The following is a 22,432-nucleotide window of genomic DNA, read 5'->3' as shown; positions in this document are numbered from 1 at the left end:
ACACACACACACACACTCGTGAAGGCCCTTTTCCTGCCACCAGGTGTGATGGGACGTTGCCTATAATACGATTTAGGAAAATTTTCTCTGTCAGAGTTCAGTGACATCGTTGTGATCGCATGCTCATTGAATTACCGACATGCCAAAGTCAGTCGCCAATTAATTTGTCTTATTATCTTAATAACAGGATCTCAAAGCGTACTCTATAATTATATGACGCTGCAGAGATGTAGCCAGGGCGAATGAAGAATAAAAGTCATGATCTTACAGGTTTGTCATCACTACATGTGTGAACACTATCTTCTCGACTTTATAATAGCCAACAGCAGATGTGTGTGTGAAGAGAGAGAGAGAGAGTGAGATGAAATTTTTGTTAGTATTAACATAGTTTGTTCTATTACAGTTGTATCAATATCTAAATAAAAATAGAATCCTACATTAAGATTATTACATTAACATTACTGCCGAATGATTTTAATGAAAATTTGTGAATTTATATACGTGAAATATAATGGAAGGCCAATTATTATATTTACTATATTATAATGAAAAGTACACATAATCGAAATCAAGAATAAGCATTACTAAATTCACACAAGTGACCGGGATTCAAGCCAGTGACTGCTAAATAAGATGCTGCTTTTGTATTCGCTCTAACTTGTGAGCTCCTCTGACTGTAAGGTCGTCCCGGAATATAAACAGAAAATTTTATTTATAGATATTTGGATAATTTCGAGTTTTTTTTTTATTTTTGAAACATAAGATAGTATTATGCCTATATAAGATAGATATCTTACTGAGACACTATGAAAAGGGAAGGCTGGCATTTATAAACACGTAGCTGGCAAAGAGCAACGGACCAAGCGAGGAGTCTAGGGGGGGGGGGGGGCATCCTCAAAGTGAAAGAGTAAGACGTTGATTTATTGATTAAAGAAATCGAATTCTTGTCATGTAGAGTGAATCGAAGATACGTTCCATTGTGAAAATTTCTATTTTGCAATTTTTGTTCCCACAACTCATAAAAATCAAAAATTACAATTTCAGATGACAGAGATGATACTGATCTGTCCCGACTTCCAAAGGATAACGTTTAATTACTCTACATACAAAATAAATTGTGGGCGACCGTGATATAGTGGTTAGCAGTTGACCGGGGTTCGAGTCGCAGCTGTTGTTTTTTAGCCTCTTGGTCATGTCGCAGTGATGGGTATCATTATTGTTCCTAGTAAGTACGATACAAGTACACTGAATATATGCTAAGTTCACAAGCGAACGTATGCTACTTAGCATACGTTCAATTGTGAAAGCTAAATTTATTGCTGCTAAGTACAAGTACACTGTACTTGTACTTAGCAGCAATAAATAAAGAAATTTAAAATTTGATGACATTTACTGGAGCTCAGGGACTTTCTTTTCTTACCTTTTGTCAAGGTGATATACAGGCGAAAAGTTATCACCTATTGTTTCGCGAGTCACTGCAGTAGTCATATTACAGATGGATAATTATATGTTATCAGTAGTGCACAGCCAGAGATTTAGATCAGAAATGAGTTTGCTTACAATACAGAAACTTTCTTTCTGGCTTAAAAAAAATTCAAAGCAAGTCTCTTGTGGGGCTAGCACTGAAATTTGTTAGTGTTACTATTACTATTTATATAGCAAATAACATCTAAAGCCATTCTGTAAAAGTGTGGATTGATTCTCTCTTTCTCTCTCTCTCTCTCTCTCTCTCTCTACACCTAAGATCGGCTAACTATAATTCAAAGAGGCATTTAAAAATTCCTGAAGTTTCCAACGGAATTTGAACGCCTCCAAACGAGTGGTATGTGAAATCACTACTTTGAACGTCTCCAGTCATGTTCTAAACTAGTTTAACGTTGATGATCATTAACAATTTAGGCATAGGTTAGGCATTCATAACTATCTGAATTGTTAGGCATTAACAATTCAGATAGTAGTTATCTTCACTTTCTTATTAGAAGAAGAGAATGGTAGTACAATTACAAATTGTACTACCATTCTCTTCTCATTTATTTGCAAGCAGATATCTACTCGTATATTTTCTTCACAGTAGAAACATTCCAAGAAACATTAGTCACGTAAAAATAACATGAAAAAGAAAAAAAAGAGGATGGGGGGCGGTTTCTATACAACTGACTTCTTTGGATCACGGCCTTGTTTTTCATCTTTTGTTTATATTAAGCTATGCAAGTAAATATACGAATGGGCCTTGAACAATTCACATTCTTCAAACCAAGATAATGACCATACATCTACATAGCTCCATTCTCAGAGCCATGTCCAACAGTGCTTAATCATAACCACGTTAAAGTGCTATAAATTTTATGCTAATAAAAATAATTCTCACCCTTCACCTGACGTCACAAATGCGCGCGGATCTGCTCTTTCCATAGCCTTGAGATACGTTTAGTTGTTACTTCAACAAATGCATGTCTTGCAATGGACGCAGGACGCGTGTTTTCTATAGCTTCGTTCATGTTCAGTAATAATTCATGCAAGAAAGAGAAACACAAAGCAGGCTCGTAAATCCGCATACGAGGAGTAACAGGGAAGTGAGCACAATAGCCAGCAATGATTAAGTAAGAAGCGTGCTGGCACAACTGGAAATGGTTATCTTAAGTAATACACTGCGGATATGCACGCAAATTAAATTTCCTAAGGTCTGACGATAGTGACCCGAAACCCCAATCATCTCTGAAGTCAACCATCAAATTCCAATGTTACTAAAACAAAACAAAAATGATTTAAGATTCATTTTTGAAGTTATCCGTTTATTACTATTGAAGTTTATCGTTGATATTTTAAGAAAACATAATGATAATGCGGAATAAAATTATACCACTGAGCCTTAAGAATAATTAATACAATATTTAGTGGAAAGAGACTTGGAAAAAATATTAGCGAAAGCAGCGGAGAGAATTGAACTCGATTCTTTCCATTGTATACGAGAGTCGGTTAGCTAAGTGCTCTTCCAGCTGGCTAGTAAGTAGCCTGTAGGGAAACTACCATACCAACAAGGACGCCAACGGAGAGGGGGGGGGGCTGTTATGAATTGTTCCGCTCATTGTCTAAATAATGCATAATTAAATGAAAGACTAGGTTCCAGCTATTAAAAGCGGGAACCTAAACTTTCATCGTAGTGAGACCATGGAGGGGAGGCAATTACCCTTCTGGCCTCCGAAATCTTTTGCTGTTCCGGGTATGCTGTCACCATTAATGGTCATATAATTCTCTGGCACAACAGATAAACGTATATTTATTCATTTAAAAATAAAACTGCTTTGATAATAGAATACGAATGACAAAACAAACCACCTGTCCCGTTGTGCAGTGTTAGGTAATGTTATTATGTTGTAGGTTGCACTCTGCTAAAAGTCACTAAAAATGCAATATTGGCCATCTTAGTCAATCATTGCTTTTATGGTATGTAGGTAGCCAAGATATCTACATATCATCATCGATGGCCAAGTGACTGCCTCCAACACCTTAGGGAGGTGCTCTTCCAGATGCAGAAACTATATAACAGTATACACCCACTGGATATCTTTTTAGATATTAAGGCCGCTTTTGATAATCTATATATTTCTGTACTACTTCACATCATGGATAAGCACTTTAGAATCAGAGGTGAGATACTATACCTATTAAAAGTACTGCTTCTAAATATAAAACTGGTAACAAAGCACTGCAATCAATAATCTCAGCTTACTATCTCTAGATAATAGATGTGTCACAAAATGTGTTTTATCGGCTTTTATTTTCCAAGCAGCATTGAAGCCATTCCTTTCTGTATCACACAATTTCCTAACTATCCTGATGACATAAAATTCTCTGTTTTCTTCCATGATCCCTCCCTCCTACCTTATACGATTCAGCAAGCCACCAATCAGATCGATCAACTTGAAAAATACCTAAATTGCATAGGCCTTGAAATTAATCCCAGAGAATCTGCCCAACTAACATTTACTAAAAAGAGAATAAAAAATAAAGTGCAACCTACTATAGAAAGTGCTAAGGTCAACACCGTTCATTCATCTTTGACTTTGACTCTGTACTCTTGCCTTCCACCGTTTCAAAAACATTAAAACAAAAACATATTTTGCAATGTGGTTCATAAGGAAGGAACTGACAGGGGTACACTCCTCTAAACTTGTACCATGTATCCAACGATGTCTTACATCAATTCCACTTAATGCGTCACAAGTCTGGTTCTCTGCCTCTCCTGGCGCATAATAGCCTTAGATACTAATGCGCCAATAAAACCATAATCGTTTGCAAGGGATGAACAGATTCATGGGGATGGCCATTGACTATTTCCTTGACTGCACGAATTAAGAATCCCCCCCCCCTCTCTCTCTCTCTCTCTCCAAAGCAATAGACTCAACTGACAAATTCTAGATAATCTGCCCACCATTAAGACCCAGTCTATGAAATGAAGAACTATATTTTCTTCTAAGCATTATCAGATGGCATTATCTGCCTCCTCAAATGGTCTATTTGCCTACTTTACTATTACATTTTTATTGAAATTAACTCTGACGGAGTTATACTGTGCTAACTTCAATTTACAGTTTTGTAATAAGCCAAATTCAAGAGCAGTGCAAATTTTCTGAATAGCTGTAATTAATTTGTTTGTTTAAAATAAAACCATTAAGTTTTTAGCAAATAGAAAGATTACAGAATTCTGAACAGCATTCTACAAACCACAGATTCTGCCAAATGAAAGAGAAAACAACATTATTATTTATATATTTGAGATGTCAAGTAACATATTTTAATTTCTTAATTCTGTTAGAAGTAATACATTTATTCTTTGATAACACATGAAGTTAGCAGAGACCAAAAACCTGTTTTCAGTTTTGCACAACTGTTTTGGCTTTTGATATTTTAAACGTGAGAGCAGAGTGGAGACACATGGAAATGCTGAAGCAAAAAGTTTATCGCGAATTCCTCTTGGCTTTATGTGGTCATTCCGCAGTATAAACAAAAAAATTGTTTATTTTGTATTGATAAGGAAAAAGATAGTGCGATTCCCCGAAAAATTATCCAAATTTTCTTCTGGCAATTAATTGCTAACCTTCTCAGGATCGGCTGATGACTATGGTGGAACTAGCAAGTTCATCCATCCTAAATATAGGCCTACTCTAGGATTCATCCCTTCAGAAATCCATCGTTACCGTTGATATTTACGAATAGTTATACGGGGTTCATCATAACGTGGGACCTACTTACTTCAGAGATGGATTTAGGACCCAAAAACAATAAAAAAAGTATATGTAGACACAAGTCTGATTTCGCCTTGTTTCCGAGTTACAGCCATTTTTATGTTCCAGCTACTACCTGCTTACGTTTACAAGAATGCTTAATTTTCAAAATTACCACTGTGTGCCTGAACGCCTGTAAACGCCTCATCATAGACCTCACCCGCTCTAAAGTTCCAAGTATCTGTCGGATTTGCTATTCTGGTGCTGATGGGTCTACCGCCATTTGAAACTCGTTTTCTAAATGAACCAGTTTCCGCAAGGTGTTCATGTATTCTCTGAAAGGTCTTCTTAGTTGACACATGACGATAAGGGAAGATTTCTGCATACAGACGTCTTGCCTCGGCTGCTTTGCATCTAGAAAATTCATACATACATGAGATGCATGTCTACCAACTCTCCAGTTGAATAAGCCACCATTATAACCGCAAATGCACAGTATCAAAGTGATGATAACAGGCTCCAAATTAATGCTGTTATTAGGAGAACTACCGTATTTCCCCATGTATAAGACGCACCTTAATTTTGGGGCCCGAAATTTCAGAAAAAAAGTACTACATAAAGTTATTGAACTCAAGTTTTATTCATCATAAAATTCATACAACTCCTCATCACTGTCAAAACTCCCATCCATTAGCTTTTCCTCATCTGTGTCTGATGAAGAATCACTGTCTTCATATATTGCCTCGTCCTCAGTTCCATCTATGGCATTTGAAATGCCACACTTCTTAAATGACTTGACAACGATCTCAATCTTGATATTATCCCAGGATATTTTTACCAGAGGTACAAACTTCTCCTATAGTTGGTTTCTTCACTCTTCCTGCTGGTGTCAAATTGTCCCCAGAAGACTTCATCCATTGGTTCCATTCGTCTCTCATGGCAGCTTTGAAGGGTTTGTTAATGCTGACATCAAGTGGTTGGAGCTTGGATGTCAAGCCTCCAGGTATGACGGCAAGTTTTGTCTTTTGCTCTGCAGCAATCTTCTTTGTGTTTTTTGTTATGTGTGCCCTGAACTGATCAAGCACCAATAGAGCAGGTTTGCGTAAGAGCCCACCTGGTCTCCTGCTCCAAACTTTCTCAAACCAGATATTCATCCCATCCTGATCCATCCAATCCTTGTCATGAACGTGGACAATCACTCCTTGAGGAATGTCTTCTTTTGGCATTGTTTTGCGTTTGAAAATCAGCATAGGAGGCAGCTTGGTTCCGTCGGCACAACAAGCTAGAACAACTGTATAATGGCTCTTTTCATGTCCACTTGTCTTCACAGTTACAGTTTTCACCCCCTTCTTATCAACAGTTCTGTTACTTGGGACATCAAATTGAAGGGGGACTTTGTCCATATTCGCAATCTGTCCCAACTCAAACTGATGTGTCTTCCGACATTGAATGACAAAACGATGAAATTCAAGGACCTTCTGCTCATAGCTTTCAGGCATCTTTTGGGCAAGTCTGGTGCGTGTATGCATGCTTAGTCCATTCCGTTTCATGAACCTGAAGCATCAATTGTGTCCTCCTTTGAAATCAGTAACTTCTTTTTCATCAGAAATTCTTCTTGCCTCATGCTATTTGTTATTTGTTTTTTTTTTTTAGGAGCATTAGCAACTAAGGCTATATTGCTCCGGGAAATGCGGTGGTCATTCCCTGACCTTTCCGCATCCTCCGTATTTGGTGGTGACAGGCTCGAACCCCGGTCTAATCAAGAAGCGTGTGCTTGCACTGCTGCTCCTTCCCACCTGGCTACAGAGGCGCCTTTTTGCCTCATGCTGAACCATCTTTGTGGACACAGGAATTCCAATTGCCCTTTGCTCTTCAATCCATATCTTCAATTCCCTCTCTAAATCAGGCAATTTTGCTGACTTGCCTCTCATGGCCTTCTTCTGCCATGGCGTCTTCAGTAGGGTTTCTTCTTCCCGTAGCCAGTCTCGGATTTCTTTCTCAGTTGGAGGAGGACCAAACTTACGTTCAGCAGCGTGATTTCCGTTCACTTTTGCAAACTGGATCACTTTTAACTTGAATTCAGCACTGTACGAAAATCTTTTCTGAGCTATTTCTGGGCGGAACGTGGCAAAACGTAACCTAATATACCGGTAACAAGTGCGAAACAATGAGCGCAAAGACAACAAGCGCGAAAAAGTGGGAAATGCAAGTAAAAAAAAAATAATAAACAACCACTGTATAAGACGCACCCAGTTTTTAGACCCCAAATTTTTCGAAAAAAGGTGCGTCTTATACATGGGGAAATACGGTAACTGAAATCACACAAAGAACACTACAGAATCTTATTTACTATTAAACATTGTTTAATTAAGCATTGTTTTGTATACAGCTGAATGAAGCCAGCTATGCTAATAAAGTCAGTGGAAAGTATTGCTGGAACACAAAAACGGCTCGAAAACAAGGAAACTCGGACACAAGGCGAAATCAGGCCTATGTCTAAATGAATATTTTTTTTATTGTGTTTAGATCCTAAATCTATCCCTGGAGTGGGTTCCACATGCTATGATACACCCTGTATATTTGGTAGTATTAATGAAGTTAGATGGATACATCAAGTGCCATTGAACGGATCACGTGAACACTTAATACAAAACTCAGCACAGTTTAAATTCAATTCAAATTATATTAATTTCCATGTTTCTCTCAGAAACACCCCTGTTATAGTTGCGACGTTATTTTAAATAAACAGATAGTCGTTTATTGAAGACTTCCAACAATCAATTGATATATTTTTGAAGCAGAACTGCCCATGTTAATTTACAATACTTGTATATAATTTTCCACTATGTAGAAAATTTAGACGAATCAAGCGAATGCAGTTAATGTAAGAATAAATATCGCAATTAAATTCAATACAAGCATTCATAAAACGATTTGATTTTCTTCTTTTATATTCTTGGACTGAAGTCAGTTGCTTGAAGGCTATACGAGTATTTCGGGTCGTGTTTAAGGAAGTACTACTTTTGGAATCAGCAATTAGACTTTACTAACGGTTTAATTCCGTGATTTCGATGACTCAACGTCACCTTTTTGGAGGAGAGAAAATAACAGGTAGCGATTACGAATAAGATTCACGTTATTAACAAGCCATGTGCAGGGTCCAATTAAGTATAATGGTGTTAATTATGGCTAACCTGGCTTTGCTTCCAGGAACACAGAGGTGAGGGAGATGGTAAAAGGAAGTGATGACTGTTCATTAGTCTCGGCAAGTTGATGGGATGCCGAAAGTTCCGCCCTTGCGCGTGAAGTAGAAAACGCCAGAGGATGGGAAGGAGAAGGGGGAGGAACACTCAGAAGGGAAACAGAATGTCTCTATTTGCGTAAACAAATTGCTTTGGGTTTTTCTTAGTCGTTAGTCAGCGCACTGGATTGTCAAAAGGAACTGTTTCGTTATGTTACCCCCCCAAAAAATTATATTATCTTATCTTTCTTAATTAATCGAATTAGTACAGACCCTGCATATCAATGAGCATTCTCATTTATCTTACGTCAGCCCTTGTCATTGATAAGTTGTAAGTATATGTCTGATCTTAAGAATCCCGACCCTGCATCACTACCATATTATAAACTATCCAGAAAGATAATCACCGTCTTCACCGTTCAAACAAGCAGCAATCGCAGAACTTCTGAAAGCAGTGACAATGATTTAAAGTGAGCTATCCATAATAGTAATGAAGTTTCAACACCCTTGTCGAAGACAGGGGTGTAAAACAACTTCCTCTTTTTCTGATCTAAATCAGTCTATATCTCAACCCCAACTCCACGAATTGGCAAACTACAGTAATACTTTAGCAGCCATTGCTGTTTTAAGTTTTTCGTTAGTTCACAATAATTCAAACACAAAACCGCGAATATAAGAGAATATGATTAGTTAGTCGTAATTACAGAGTTGTTTTACATCTTGAAAAGATGAATTTCGCGAGTGATTATAAATTCTGCGACTAAGTCAGTCTGGTATTAAAAGATACTCGAAATTTACCTATAGGGAAGTGTTCAAGCCGCCAGGAAAGAAGTAAACAAGAGCAACATTTAAAGTTTATATACAGCTTTCTAAAAATTTTCCATTTTTAATTTAAGCTAGAAATTAACATTTCAATTCCTCATCACAATGAGCCTTAGAAATTAAGATTGACTCTTAAAAATTAACATCCATCATAGAACTAAACCGATCCTAAAAATTATGCTGGATTCTTCTTGCTTGATTTATTTTTAAATTTAAAGACATCGCACTGATCCTTCAAAGCAATTTAGAAGAATAAACAGAATTTGATCATAACTAGGAAACCGAACCTGATGAGTAATCAGGTTAGGTAAAGATATTCCAAAGCAGTCCTGGAAATAACTTCAACGAATAAAAATCACGCATCAAAGTGGTTAACTCACTGGCGAATCATGTCAAAGTAGTTCGCCGACAGAGCCGGAGAACAACTAAATAATTTTTTTAAAAAACTTATGTTTATACGCCGGGATGCCACATGGACTAAACGGAGTTTACAAGATGGAGAATACGAGAACACTATCCATATTGAGCAGTTCCGTGGGCACAAACCAATTCAAACTCATGCATTATTGTTCTACGTACTAACTACAGGGAAGCAAATAGCCTTCTAGCCTACTGTATTTTAGGAAATCCTACAAGACTACGACCCACATCCTAATGGAACTGTCCACCTCATATAGTACCTGATTTATATTTCCTCTATGGTAATCTAAGCACTCAGCCCATTTTCAACCGTAAATGAAAAATGTTTATATGACATTTATATAACTTACACATAAGATTTTATATTAGGAAAATAACAAAAAATAATAAACTTTTTTTTAAAGTTTCGAATTAAAAAAGTGCCAAATTTATAACGAAATTCTATAAAGCAAAGGAATAAATTGCGGCTAGTCTTTATAATTTATGGATTCAACAAGAATACCAGCGTGACATCTAAATTTATTTTCTGACAGTTGGCATGTCTCATTACAGACAAACTTGTTCTTCGTTCCATCACCGGAATTTAGATATTTTTGCCCAGAGTCACAGATACAGCTGTTGAAAGGATATTATTAGGGGGTTTCGCACTTGTAATCGCTAATGGGATGAAACAACACTCATTTACACGTAGATAACTACTTGTCACATTGGGAAGCACGGAAACATTTGTCATCATTGCCTTAAATACGACTGAAACGACTTTTGATTCCTCACCGCACGCCATTCTTTATTTTTGCAGATATTTTTCTAAATGGTCTCATTTTATGCATGCGGCAACAATCTGAGAAACCTTGAGCTACAGAAGTCTGCGTTATCTTTCGGTATTGATCTTGAGTTAACTGCGCGATATGCAAACCGATGTGGAAATTATCGGCACAAAATTTAACAGACATAAAAAGTACCATTAGGATTCGAAAGATTTGTCATCTATCTAAGATGTTCTGAGATAAATGGACTAACTGTTCCTTAAGGGAGATTTTGACTTGTAAACAAGTCCTTCCACCGAGTTTTTTACACATAGCTTTTTTATAGTTAGGTATATTTTCCACTGAACGAAATTTAATTTTAATTTTAATATCACGTTTCGTTTCTATTATGCAAGGTAGACAAGATCAGAGCCAGCACGGTTTACTGAAAACCCAGATTGACGTATGACATATGACGATAGTTATGTTTATTGAAATTAATACAAAATCTTTACTAAAATGTCGATACTTACACTACGTATACGGGCATACATAGTGTAAGTATCGACATACAAAGTGTTCGCCGTCCTCCCCACACCGGGCGGAAAAGATTTGAGTTCGAGTCCTGTCGATGACAGAAGGAATTTTTATGGGTCTTTTTCACAACGTGGCTGAGTTAGTCGGTCTCAGGCGAGGGTAGGTGGTTTTTCCCTCGGAAACTTGGGGTTTTCGTCCAGCAAACAGAAGATCTACCGCAGAACACACGCAATTTACAGACAATATACGCGGAGCAATATGATCTTAGTTGCTGATGCTCCCAAAAAAACCCTATTACAACATATCGGAATATGGAATGTACTTGTCTGTCTTTGTGATCCCGTAGAAGTTGGAGGAATTTTTATCAGATTTTTCATACCATGGCTGAGTTAGTTGGTCTCAGAAGAAGGTCGCATGGTTTTTCTCTTTGGAAACTCTGTTTATCGTCCAACAGGCAAACCGAAAAGAATACACTCAATCATAAACATACTGCCGTCTCGTGGCTTTAGCTGCTTGGGCGTTAAAAACACACAACAATATTTAGAAATGAACGATGAACTTTTAAATCACACTTGATTTGGATGATCCACAGATAAAATTCGTATTGTGATTCAAATTTATCGTTCTAAATCAGAATATGAAACTGAAATTAAGACGTAAAATTTTATGCAGCTACGCTTAAAATTAAAACAGGTTTCTAACTAAAGTACTTAAGGTCAAGGCAGTTCTGAACACAATCAAGCAATAGTTTTCACCAAGCTCGAATTTTATTTCTTAACTTCCTTCCATGCAACTTCTTTCTTTCATAAACATTTTGGGTCCATATTTTTAAAATGGATGATATTAAAAACATGATATCAAAGAGAATAATTGGTAATTTTCAATTGCCGTTATAATGAAATGTTAAGTGAACGATCATTAAGCGAAGAATACCCGTATAGTTCAAGATCGGATAGATGCAATAAAATGTGAACAGTATTCAAAGCATGCTAATCTATTATCCATTATCAAAAATGTTTTGAATATATGCTTGTTCACAATACTGGTATGAAGTTTATCCTCTACAAAGATAAATTATATATTATTCAAAATGCCTCAATCATTTGTCCAAGAATCGAGTTTATAATATTAATCAGAATTGATAATAAACCACTCACTGAATATTAAACTGGAACAGTATTTATTTATTTTTGACCTTTATAACTAAACTCTATGGCATTCTGCGATCCATTTCGAGCACAAATTCTAGCAAAAGATGCTGTCAATAGCCAATCAAGCAATTTTCATAAATTTTTGAAAATGTGGTTTATTGAAAGATATTTCAGAATGTGTGCTGAAATCCGGTGATATACCGAATTAGGTCAACTTGTTTAAGCATATTCACTAGTAAATTGAAAGATGCTTTTGTATTACTTTTAGTGTTCATCAAGAAAACTGAACCCCCTAAAACATAACTCCTGTGAAAACTTACCGTCATTAAGTACTTTGCCAAACACTCTGGTTCCGTTTGCAGTGCTGCAGTTCCACCGTCGAGTCCGGAATTGCCACTGGCATTCCAGAATAGCTAGTTCGGCACCCTGACGCACGCTCTCCATGACTTCTAAATTTTTCTTACAGATCTTAACTTGCCGTTTTGTGAGTCCTTCTAACGCGTCGCAGTGGTCTGCTTTGCTAATAGTTACAACGGATGCTGTTCGAAGTAATGACCTGAAACGATATAAATAAAATCTAAGATTCAAAACACACCACGCCATATTCAAATATACTCGTGTAATGAAAAATTTATATGTGATGATTAATTCAGCTAAACTGTTTATCTTAAAAAGGAAGGATACGATCTAGTACCCACAGAATTAGCCCAGCCACTGTAGGATGAAATTTTTTTTTTCAATTTTTACTCCTTTTTCTTTTCATTTTTTTTCCTTATCACCGCTGCCTTAAAAGTAATATACAGTACTTATAATATTTCTTTACTCGTGTATATATCTAAGATTCACTTTTATGTTATTTGAATGGATTTGTAAAGACATACGAGATAGTAATTTTATTTTAATTACCTTTAATTTAATTTTATTACAATGAAAATGCGTGCAAAATAGAGTATACTTCATTCTGCCCATTAAAAATGTATATTAAATAAATCTTTATTTTCTGAAGAAAGAGAGCACTTTCATAGAATTCCTTAACAGCAAATAGATTCCAGGGCCCAGGGGTAGTTACAGTTCTACGTAGCGGTAAAATTTTAGGCACAATTCACCCTCACACACAAAGGTGGGATTCATTTAAGAGATTTAATTACACATTAATGTAATTAAATATCTCAAACACAATACACATTAGTGTCCTGTGGCATAACATGAAAAATATCATTAAATGTTTTCATACCACGAGGATAAAACTTAAATGTTTTCATACCACGGTAGGCAAACATATTTTTCTGGACTTTCTTGGTTTTTTTCTAGTTTTTCAATATTTATTTGGTAAAGAACAATACCTAAGGAGAACACTATTCTTAATGCTACTAATTAAAGATATTGGATATCCCTTAAATCTGCGAATGTGATTTATTTATTTTTGCCTCTATCTTCCCGAAATGTGCTAAAGCTGACTACATTTACCATTTCACTGTATATCTTTAATCAACAGCATTAAGAATACCGTTCCGTTCTAAATAGGTATTCCTCGGTAAAATACTGAAAGACCTTCCACTATTAAAAAATACACTGCCTACCATTCGTGTCCTCATGATATAAACAACTGAATGATATATTTTTTAAAACATGGAAATAGCTATTGTACTCCATCCAATTGGAAAATTAGGGAAGTTGTTTTCGATACAGTCAAGAATTTGTGAAGAATCCATTATGCCAAAAAATTAGTATAGTATATCATGAGGAGTTCTTCGGTTGTATGTGCTCATATCGGGGGAAAATCCGATGCATCCTACTTGATGGGACCAACAATCTTGAGAATTCCATTAGTGCAAGTCGTTCTGGAGCTTCGGAACTCGCACGACGTGCGTCTCCCTTCGTCACTTTTCAAATTTCACCAGAGTTCAAGATGGGATTACCGGCAAAACGTCCTTGTGAGTAACAGTGCGAAACTACACGAGAAGTAATACCCCCTCATTTGAAAAAATAGACTTCAAAAATAGATTAATGCACGCCTCTTCAAAATCTCATCGCCACTCATATCCTTGCCCTCGATAATGACAAAATCGAAAAGTTTTAGTGTAACTTCGGAGATGGTTTTATCAATTATTTTTTTCTCTCGGTAAGGGGTCCGAGTCTTCTTTAGGGATTCGTGTTATTCTTGTTTTGTTATCAATGATATTGGCGCTGGGTTCTCTAGAGATTTTGGTGGTGTGTGTTAAAGGCCAAAGAAACTAAGCGTCGGTATATTATGTTCTGTAATTGCATGTACTCACTCTCGAGGTTTGCGGAAGAAAAAAAAAAATCAAGTCTCACCTGAGACCGACTAGCTCAGCCACGTTGTGAAAAAAGGTCATAAAAATTCCTCGCTCCACAGACGGGGTTCGAACTGTGTTGTAGTGTTTTATGCGCATTAGCCGCTTAGGCCATATTGCACCATATGTATTATTTCTGTAAATTGGGAGTGTTCTGCAGCCGATTTGCCTTTTACTGGATGAAAAACTCTAGTTTCCGGAGGGGGAACCATGCTACAAGCCCCGAGACTAACTAACTCACCCACGTTGTGCAAAAGGTCCATAAAAATTCCTCAAGTCATCGGCGGATTAGAACCCAGGTCTTTTCCACCCGGTGTGGAGAGAATGGCGATTCTGCCAACTGTGCTACCATGAGTTTGGGGGGTAGGATTCGAAATAAGGCATTTTATAACCTGTGCGGAGGACGGTGAAAAAAATTAATAAATGGGATATTTTTTATATGATCAGTGGCATTAGTGGGTAGCCCAGTTGGCATAATTACCGTCCTCCCCACACCGGGGGGAAACACTCGAGTTCGAATCCTGTCAATAACGCAAAGGATTTTTATGGGTATTTTTCATAACGTGGCTGAGTTGGTCGGTCTCAGGAGAGGGTAGCAAGGTCCGGAAACTCGGGTTTTTCGTTCAGTAAATAGCAAATAACAAATTGATCATAGCACACACGCTTGCTGGGAGAAAAACCATTCCACCATCGCTTGAGACCGACTAACTCAGCCATGTTCTGAAAAAGATCCATAAAAATTCCTCGCGTCATCGACGGGATTCGAACTCGTTTTGTTCACCCGGTGCGGGGAGGATGGTAATTTTATCACCTGTGCTACCACGAGAGAGTGCTTCGGCTACAATATATGGTATATGGATAGCCTGTGTGATATGTATGAAAAAAATATATATATTAATTGCTGGATTTCTGTTGTTCCGATTTTAATTAAATTGGGTAAAACTCAAAAATTTGTTCAAAGAGAGTCAAATATAAAATTTTATGAAAATCCATCCACCAGAAGTCGAGTTATTACATGCGGACATGGTGAAGACAACAGGCTTTACGTATACATGCTTTCTGGACCCAAACAAATGCTTATTTGCTGCCAGCTGTATCCCGTGGGAATGTCTACTCAAATGTGATGCCTTATTTGCAACAACTTCTTAACCAGTTGGATCAACTCTATTACAGAATTAAGGCTTCCAAAGTAGTAAGGATATCATCAAAATCGAAAACCTGGTGGAACTCTAGCCTAACTACATTGTTTAAACTAAAGCAAACTCTGCGCAGAAAATGGAAACTGTCTAATGACACACAAAATAGAATTAACTATTCCAGGGCCATAGCAATATTTAATGGGGAAAAACTAGAGCAATCAACCGCTTGACAGCTTTCCCCTGTCAACTTTCTCCTGTCAACACACTTGACAGGGGAAAGCTACCTCGTTGCACACACACAAAAGTGACACAAATCAGGGGCTTGACAAAGAAGCGTGGAGGGACCACATCAGCAGATTCTCCACCATATATCATGAGTCTCAAGTCAGAGAGTTTGAGTGGGATCAATTAGTTGACAATGAGATGGAGTCTGTTTTTATCACTAAAGAAGCACTAATACAGAGTATTAACTCCCTCAGGGCAACTAAGATGTTTTTATCACTAAAGAAGCACTAATACAGAGTATTAACTCCCTCAGGGCAACTAAGACAGCTGGATTGATGGATTCCCCCACTTCATGGTAAAGTGTCTCAGCCCTTACCTAACTGAACTACTCCAATCAATTTATAGCTCTATCCTTGCTTGCCGAGTTTTCCCTGAGAACTGGAATAAGTACGCTGTAATTCCAATGAAGGAAATTACAAAGCCTAACCTTGTGGAGCACTATATGCCAATATCTACTGAATCTACCCTGTTAAAAGTACTGGAGAAAGCTCTATTGCCAAAGTTGTCGAATCAGATACTCGCTGGGCAGCCTCAACAAATTCATTATTCAATAACTGCAAGATCAACAATTACTAACCTCCTCACAGTTCAAGCCGCGATAATAAATGCTTTCCAAGCCAGAAAGGAAATTGCAATAATTTATGCCGATATAAAAGCAGCCTTCGATAGTCTGGATGTACATGCCTTACTTCATCTGCTCCAACACGTCTTCCATATAAAAGGAAATTTACTGAAGTTCCTACAGGCCCTATTTGTCGGTCCATTTATTACCACACAGATAGTCAGATCCTCCAACGCCAACTCCATGCAGGAGTTCCACATGGTGGAGTCTTATCTGGACTCTTCTTTACCGCCATGATGATCCCGTTCTGCAAGGGTAGGGATGATGTATGCAGCACTTATGCAGACCATATTAAGATTGTAACACCCATCCAACCGTCCATGATCATAGTGCATTGTGTGAACAGATTAATTATAAGCTTCTGAACTTATTCGTGTACTTAGACAAATTTGGTTTGGCCCTAAATCCGCAGAATACTGTAATCATGGTGTACTCGCTCAAAAATCGTCTACGCTCGTACACCCTAAACTTAATGGCAAACCTATCCCAGTTGTTGAGACGCATAGAGATCTGGGAGTAACATTTGATACTAAACTTACGTTCAAGTCTCATATTGACCTGATTGTAAAGAAAATGAACTACTTACATTGGGCAACAAAACAGCACTTCTTGCACGTGAAACAGACTACAACAACCGCACGATATTTAAGAACCACTGTGTATTCAGCCATTTTGTATGGCGCCGAATTGTGGGCGTCAGCCACCCCTACCCACATTAGGAGAATATATGCGAGTGAATTCTGGCTGCTGAAGGGGGAAAAAAACATAAGCACCATCTCCCTCAACAGTTAAGAACCACGCAGCTTTCTGAGCAGCTTAAACAGCAGCGTTTACCAGACATCATTGCCTAGAAACGTTTAATAACCACAATCGAAAGGATGACTGGCACGATATCATCACCATGCTTCTGGTGATGGAGTGGCACATATCATCACCATGCTTCTGGTGATGGAGCTTTGTGAGTGGCAGATCCTGCCATCTGCATTAAGAGGCACAAAATCCTTGAGAATGAAGACCAACAGATTGAAGATGGCCAACAGGTTTATACCCGCCAGTGCGTTAGAATCAATTCAGTTCCTAACACATATCGGAATGGACCTACTAAGGCTCATAGAAGATTCGAAATATAGGAAACAATCCGCAGTGTGGTTCGCTGAGGCTACTGTTGCCTAGTTGTTGTGTGAACTTCTGTCAAGAAGTTCACACAACAATTCTTATTACAATTTCCAGGACTCTAGAGAAATGTAGTGATGAGGAATGCAGTTTATATTTCATCTTTTCGTGTATATTTAACCTTTCTTGTATATTTTAGACATTCTTTTATTCACATTTTATGGTAATCCCCTGGCCTGCCGTGAAGGGAATTTGTCACTTACCAATGTACACCTATATTTTAAATTTGGTAGGACAAATAACGATTTATTTATTTAACGCGCTTAAAGATAAAAGTAATAAAAATATAATCAAATAACTAATTCTAAAATCAGTTACTGACTATCGACAGTATGTGTGTACTGACTACCCACAGTATCAACTACCAGTGTGGAGAAAGTGAAATTTTTGAACAAATAAGGTATATGGTTCTCTGCGTTACTTAAACATATTTTCCTGGAAAACAGCTAAGTCCGAAGCTAAGAAAAAGCATGTCTCTTTACAAGTTATTTCCCTTAAACTTTAATCAGCTAATTCCAGGACGGATCGTATGCTTCCATTTTAAAGACACTAAAGACTATGACATTAGAATATGAATTAAGAATTGAAATTATAAAAGATGAATTTTACGTGGTTGAGGTTTTTTGCCTTCAAACTTTATTACTAAGACGTACCAAAGCTATATTTTTTGTGTTGTGTAGCTAGAATAAAATTTTCCTTCAAGTATGAACTACATAGTTTTTCCGAAGCAAACCGGTACATTAAGTTAGAGTATAGAGCACGTATAAAAACACTGTTTGTTCACAATTATTAAATGATTTTCAGACTTAAGAGGAAAATATAAAACAGAGGGCATGCGCACGAACGTGCATGCACGCACACAACACGCCTAAGGAAAAGACAGCAGAGGGTAACGAAGAGAGGCTAAATAGTCTTTTAACTTCCATTTAAAGTCAAAATGGAAGATGGGAAACCAGATAAGGGTCGTAACATTTAATTTACCTTCAGGTGGCCCCAAGTCCGTGACATCTTTGTCCTGAAGAGAGAAAATGGGGATGGTACGTCAAATGTATTTTATCTGAAGTATATAGATTAAGAGAAACGACCAATAAAAATAGTTCTCCTGAAGACATTACCGAATGGAATCTGCCATCTGGTGTTTGGATGGGGTGGGGGGAATTATTACGTCGGTATTGTTGGCAGAGTGCAAGCACGCCTACAAGGTATCTGAAGAGATATTTGCAACTTTGTGTGGGAAGGTGAAGAAGGAATAAGCATTGACTTTTGAAAACACAAGGGGTTGTTTGACAAGTTCTGTACCAATAAACCAGGATAAACGAGGTACTGTATCATGGAGAAGACCTATCAGCCGAAAGGATGCTGTACTCTTCTAGAAAAGTTCATTAGTTGATACCAGCAGTGCACTCTTGCCTTTCCAGCTTCTGATTACACACAAATGACTGTCCAAATAGCTAGCTTACATGGATTCCATTTTCTTTTTTCATTACAACTGCCGTCGGATTTATTTTTTATAGAATGTTCTTCAAAGCACATAGCGAAACCAAGATATTGAATAGTGAATTACTATAATTAATGGTTTAAACTTTAGAAAAATAATGCATTTAATGTTGTTTAACTCATGAATCGAGCAATAAACAGATATTACTACTACTACTAATAATAATAATAAATATATTTGGTTCACCCAAGACATCCGATTCGATCGAAAACTTGAATATTAGTGATCCACAACAGTGGACTTTTCCTTTCATTCGTTCATCATAATATAATATTTCTAAAAATGAAAGAGATGGTTGGTGTATATTCTTTGGTAGTTCCATCTATCCAGTCTTTTCCTTCTACTATTCTTACACAAGACTACTGTTAATTTCGATGATTTTATTAAAATAAGTGCAGCGTCCGATGCTAGAGAATATGCCTTATAGTCTTTCTGTGAAACTGTATGCAACCTCAGCCTGAATTTGTAAATACATAAGCTGTATATAAGTATAGACGATTTCTTGGTAATGATCATAAATATTGATCTATCTGTAAATAATTATACATGTTTTGATGTCATCTGTAACCTCTTAGCTGAATAAGCACATCAAGGCCTGACGTAGCCGAGTGGTCATTGCGCGAGTGCAGTGGCGCACGCTCTTTTTTTTGGTAGTTGTTGGCGCATCGGCTTCTGTGGCCATAATGCACCTCCCAAGGTTTTTGCAGTACTTTTATCCACGCCCGAGGCGGGATTCGAACCCGCGACCTTTGGGTTGCCAGGCAGGCACTTTACCCACCTGGCTAGCCCGGTCGGCGCACGCTCTTTGAGTGGACCGGGGTTCAATTCTGTGACTGCTAAATACGATTAACAATTGTATTGATTGATTTATTGTAAACTCCACTGACTTGGTGGTGCCGGAGTATAAACAAGAACATAATATTATCATGATTCTACATTAATTCAGACTCCTATGTTACGGAAGTAGTTCGGCCTTGGTGTCAACGATCACATTTGTATTTTAAGAATCTATGTGAAAAAGGGTGACATTCCATTCTTTATGAAAATGCTCGTAGGACTGCCTTGTCCTTTAATCTTTTCTGCGGCCAGCAAGATTTAATGATGCATAGCTAATGCAATGGGTCTTAAACTCGTTCCAAACGCAAGTTTATTCTCTCATGAGAATAAACTTGCGTTTGGAACGCGTTGCCCTGATGTTACACTACTTTTAGACGGATGGCCTCGCCAAAAGGTTGTTAGTAAGCGAGTTGCGAGTCTTTTTAAAGATTAAAAGATTTTAAAAAAACAATCTTTAAAGATTTTTAAAGCTTGTTTTCAAATTTGTAATATAGTTAAAGCGTCTGTTTGGTCTGCGTGTCTCACTAGAGACCACTAAATATCTAATGAGAGATCGATTAGTCCTGAAATTGGCTGTCATCGCAGTCTCATATTTTTAAAAAAATAGCCAATTAACCATTTTGCGAGTCCATCTGTTTGAAAGTAGTGCAATACCAGAGCAACTTGTTGCAAAGGCAAGTTTGTTGAGGAGACAGAGAGGATTATACACTTGATAAGTCGATGCCGCGTTACGTTCTGTAGCGCTTCGTTTGTGTGCTAAAACTTTTCTGTAAAATTCAATGCTCTGCAGCTCACTACGCATAATTACGTATAATAATCCATGTGCTAATATTAGTTCCTGTGATATCCTGAACTTCTGGCTAAAAGTATTTTATGAGGAACGAAAAATCTATGTGCCACTTCTGAGAAAATCTATGAGCGTCCTCTGGTCTCCCTCCAACAATTTCTGCGGTTCACTCAAACGTTTCCTGGCAATAGTAGTACCGTAATGTCTCCATTTGGCAATTGCATCACCCACTGTTAATCTAAATTGATCTAATCTGTTGCAGTTTTTGCTGCAACGTATTAGATCAAAGCCAGAGATTGGTCTCTAAAATGGCGTCCATACGCTGTCATACATTATACGCGATTTCTGACAAATTTCTGATCGCCAGATATCTGCAGACATCTTGTGAACTGAAACCTTTATCACACGTGTAACTGATCACAGTGGAAGTGAATCTATTCAGCGGATTGTTCGTCACCGCTAATTATTCAAACTGGTTTGTTACTAATTGCGCAAACTATGGATACAGAAAAAATTACTAATTTCGTTTTCAATGAAAGAGCTTTGTACGACACCAAAAAATGAAAAGCTGTCATAACCAGGAACGTTTCAAGAAAATTATGGAATAAAATTGCAATTGAGATGATCGTTTCGAGTAAGTCGAATTTCTTAAATAAACATTTATTTGGGAATAATGTGCATGATTATAACGTGTGCATGCTGCTATTTGTAGCAATAACTAAATTTAACATTGCTTGTTCATATAAAATCCTCACATTCATTGTTCATATAAAATTCCGTTCCTCCGGAGAAGGAACGGAATTTTATATGAACATAGTGTGCATAGTGTTAGGGGAAAGACGCCTCCGGTGGTTTCCCATATCTGCGCCATTTGAACTCTGTGGAGACAAACAGTATCATTGTGAAAGCCAGAAAAATTATTTGTGTTGTAAATGAAGTATTGTGCTGGGTTCTGTTGGGTGTCCTGGCTTTTGGCCGCAGGGCCCCTGGTGGGACCCCACGTTGCCCGCACACACCACTAGGAGGTAGCCAGGCTGCCCATAATTCTCTGGCTAGTCTCCTCCAGGTCGCCTGAGCTTACTGGAAAGAGACAAAAAAAAAAAAAAAAATATATATATACTGTATAGGGTACAGGGAGTACAGGATGTACCGGAGAGGGTAAAGGAAAGGAGGTATACACAGAGCGACGGAGGATGTAAGGGAAGGCATCCTCCGCAGGTTGGGTGGGAATTCTCCCACCTAAGCGGAAGTGGAAGAAGAGGGCCCTCGAGAGGGTGGAAAGACAATCACGTATCAAGAAAGACACGGATGAAACAATTCAAGCGACCTGAGTGTCAAGTTCAGTAGCTAGAAGTGGTCATAATCTATGTGAAGATGTTCAGTATATGAGAAAAGGGTATTGACCAATGTGCATCAGTTCCAGGATGTTGCACCAGTGATCTTCTGGTGAAGAGATCATGGGCGAAGGCAGAGAAAGCGTGGTACTGGTCTTCCTCATTGATCAGAAAATTTTCATTTCTTCGAGGCAAGGCATGTATTTTTGATATGAGCAACATTCGCTGGTCCTCGTAGAGCGGGCAAAAATAGAATAGGTTATTTCAGTTTTCGTTATCACCACAAAGACAGCGAGAGTC

The 22,432-nt window shown here is 37.7% G+C and overlaps 1 protein-coding gene across 1 annotated transcript in view; it reads right to left on the bottom strand.

Moving 5' to 3' along the window:
• Positions 1-22,432, bottom strand: part of LOC150085393 (protein Wnt-4-like) — a 229,132-nt gene that overhangs the window by 78,289 nt on the left and 128,411 nt on the right. The window contains exon 2 of the mRNA XM_090373197.1: positions 12,463-12,698. Coding sequence (XP_090229323.1) covers positions 12,463-12,698 — 236 coding nt within the window. The remainder of the gene's footprint in view (positions 1-12,462; positions 12,699-22,432) is intronic.

Source organism: Mastigoproctus giganteus, chromosome 5 (genome assembly GCF_048544385.1).
Source record: "Mastigoproctus giganteus isolate SK-2022 chromosome 5, ASM4854438v1, whole genome shotgun sequence".
Taxonomy (NCBI): Eukaryota; Metazoa; Arthropoda; class Arachnida; order Uropygi; family Thelyphonidae; genus Mastigoproctus; species Mastigoproctus giganteus.
This window is presented reverse-complemented; position numbering and strand designations above follow the sequence as displayed.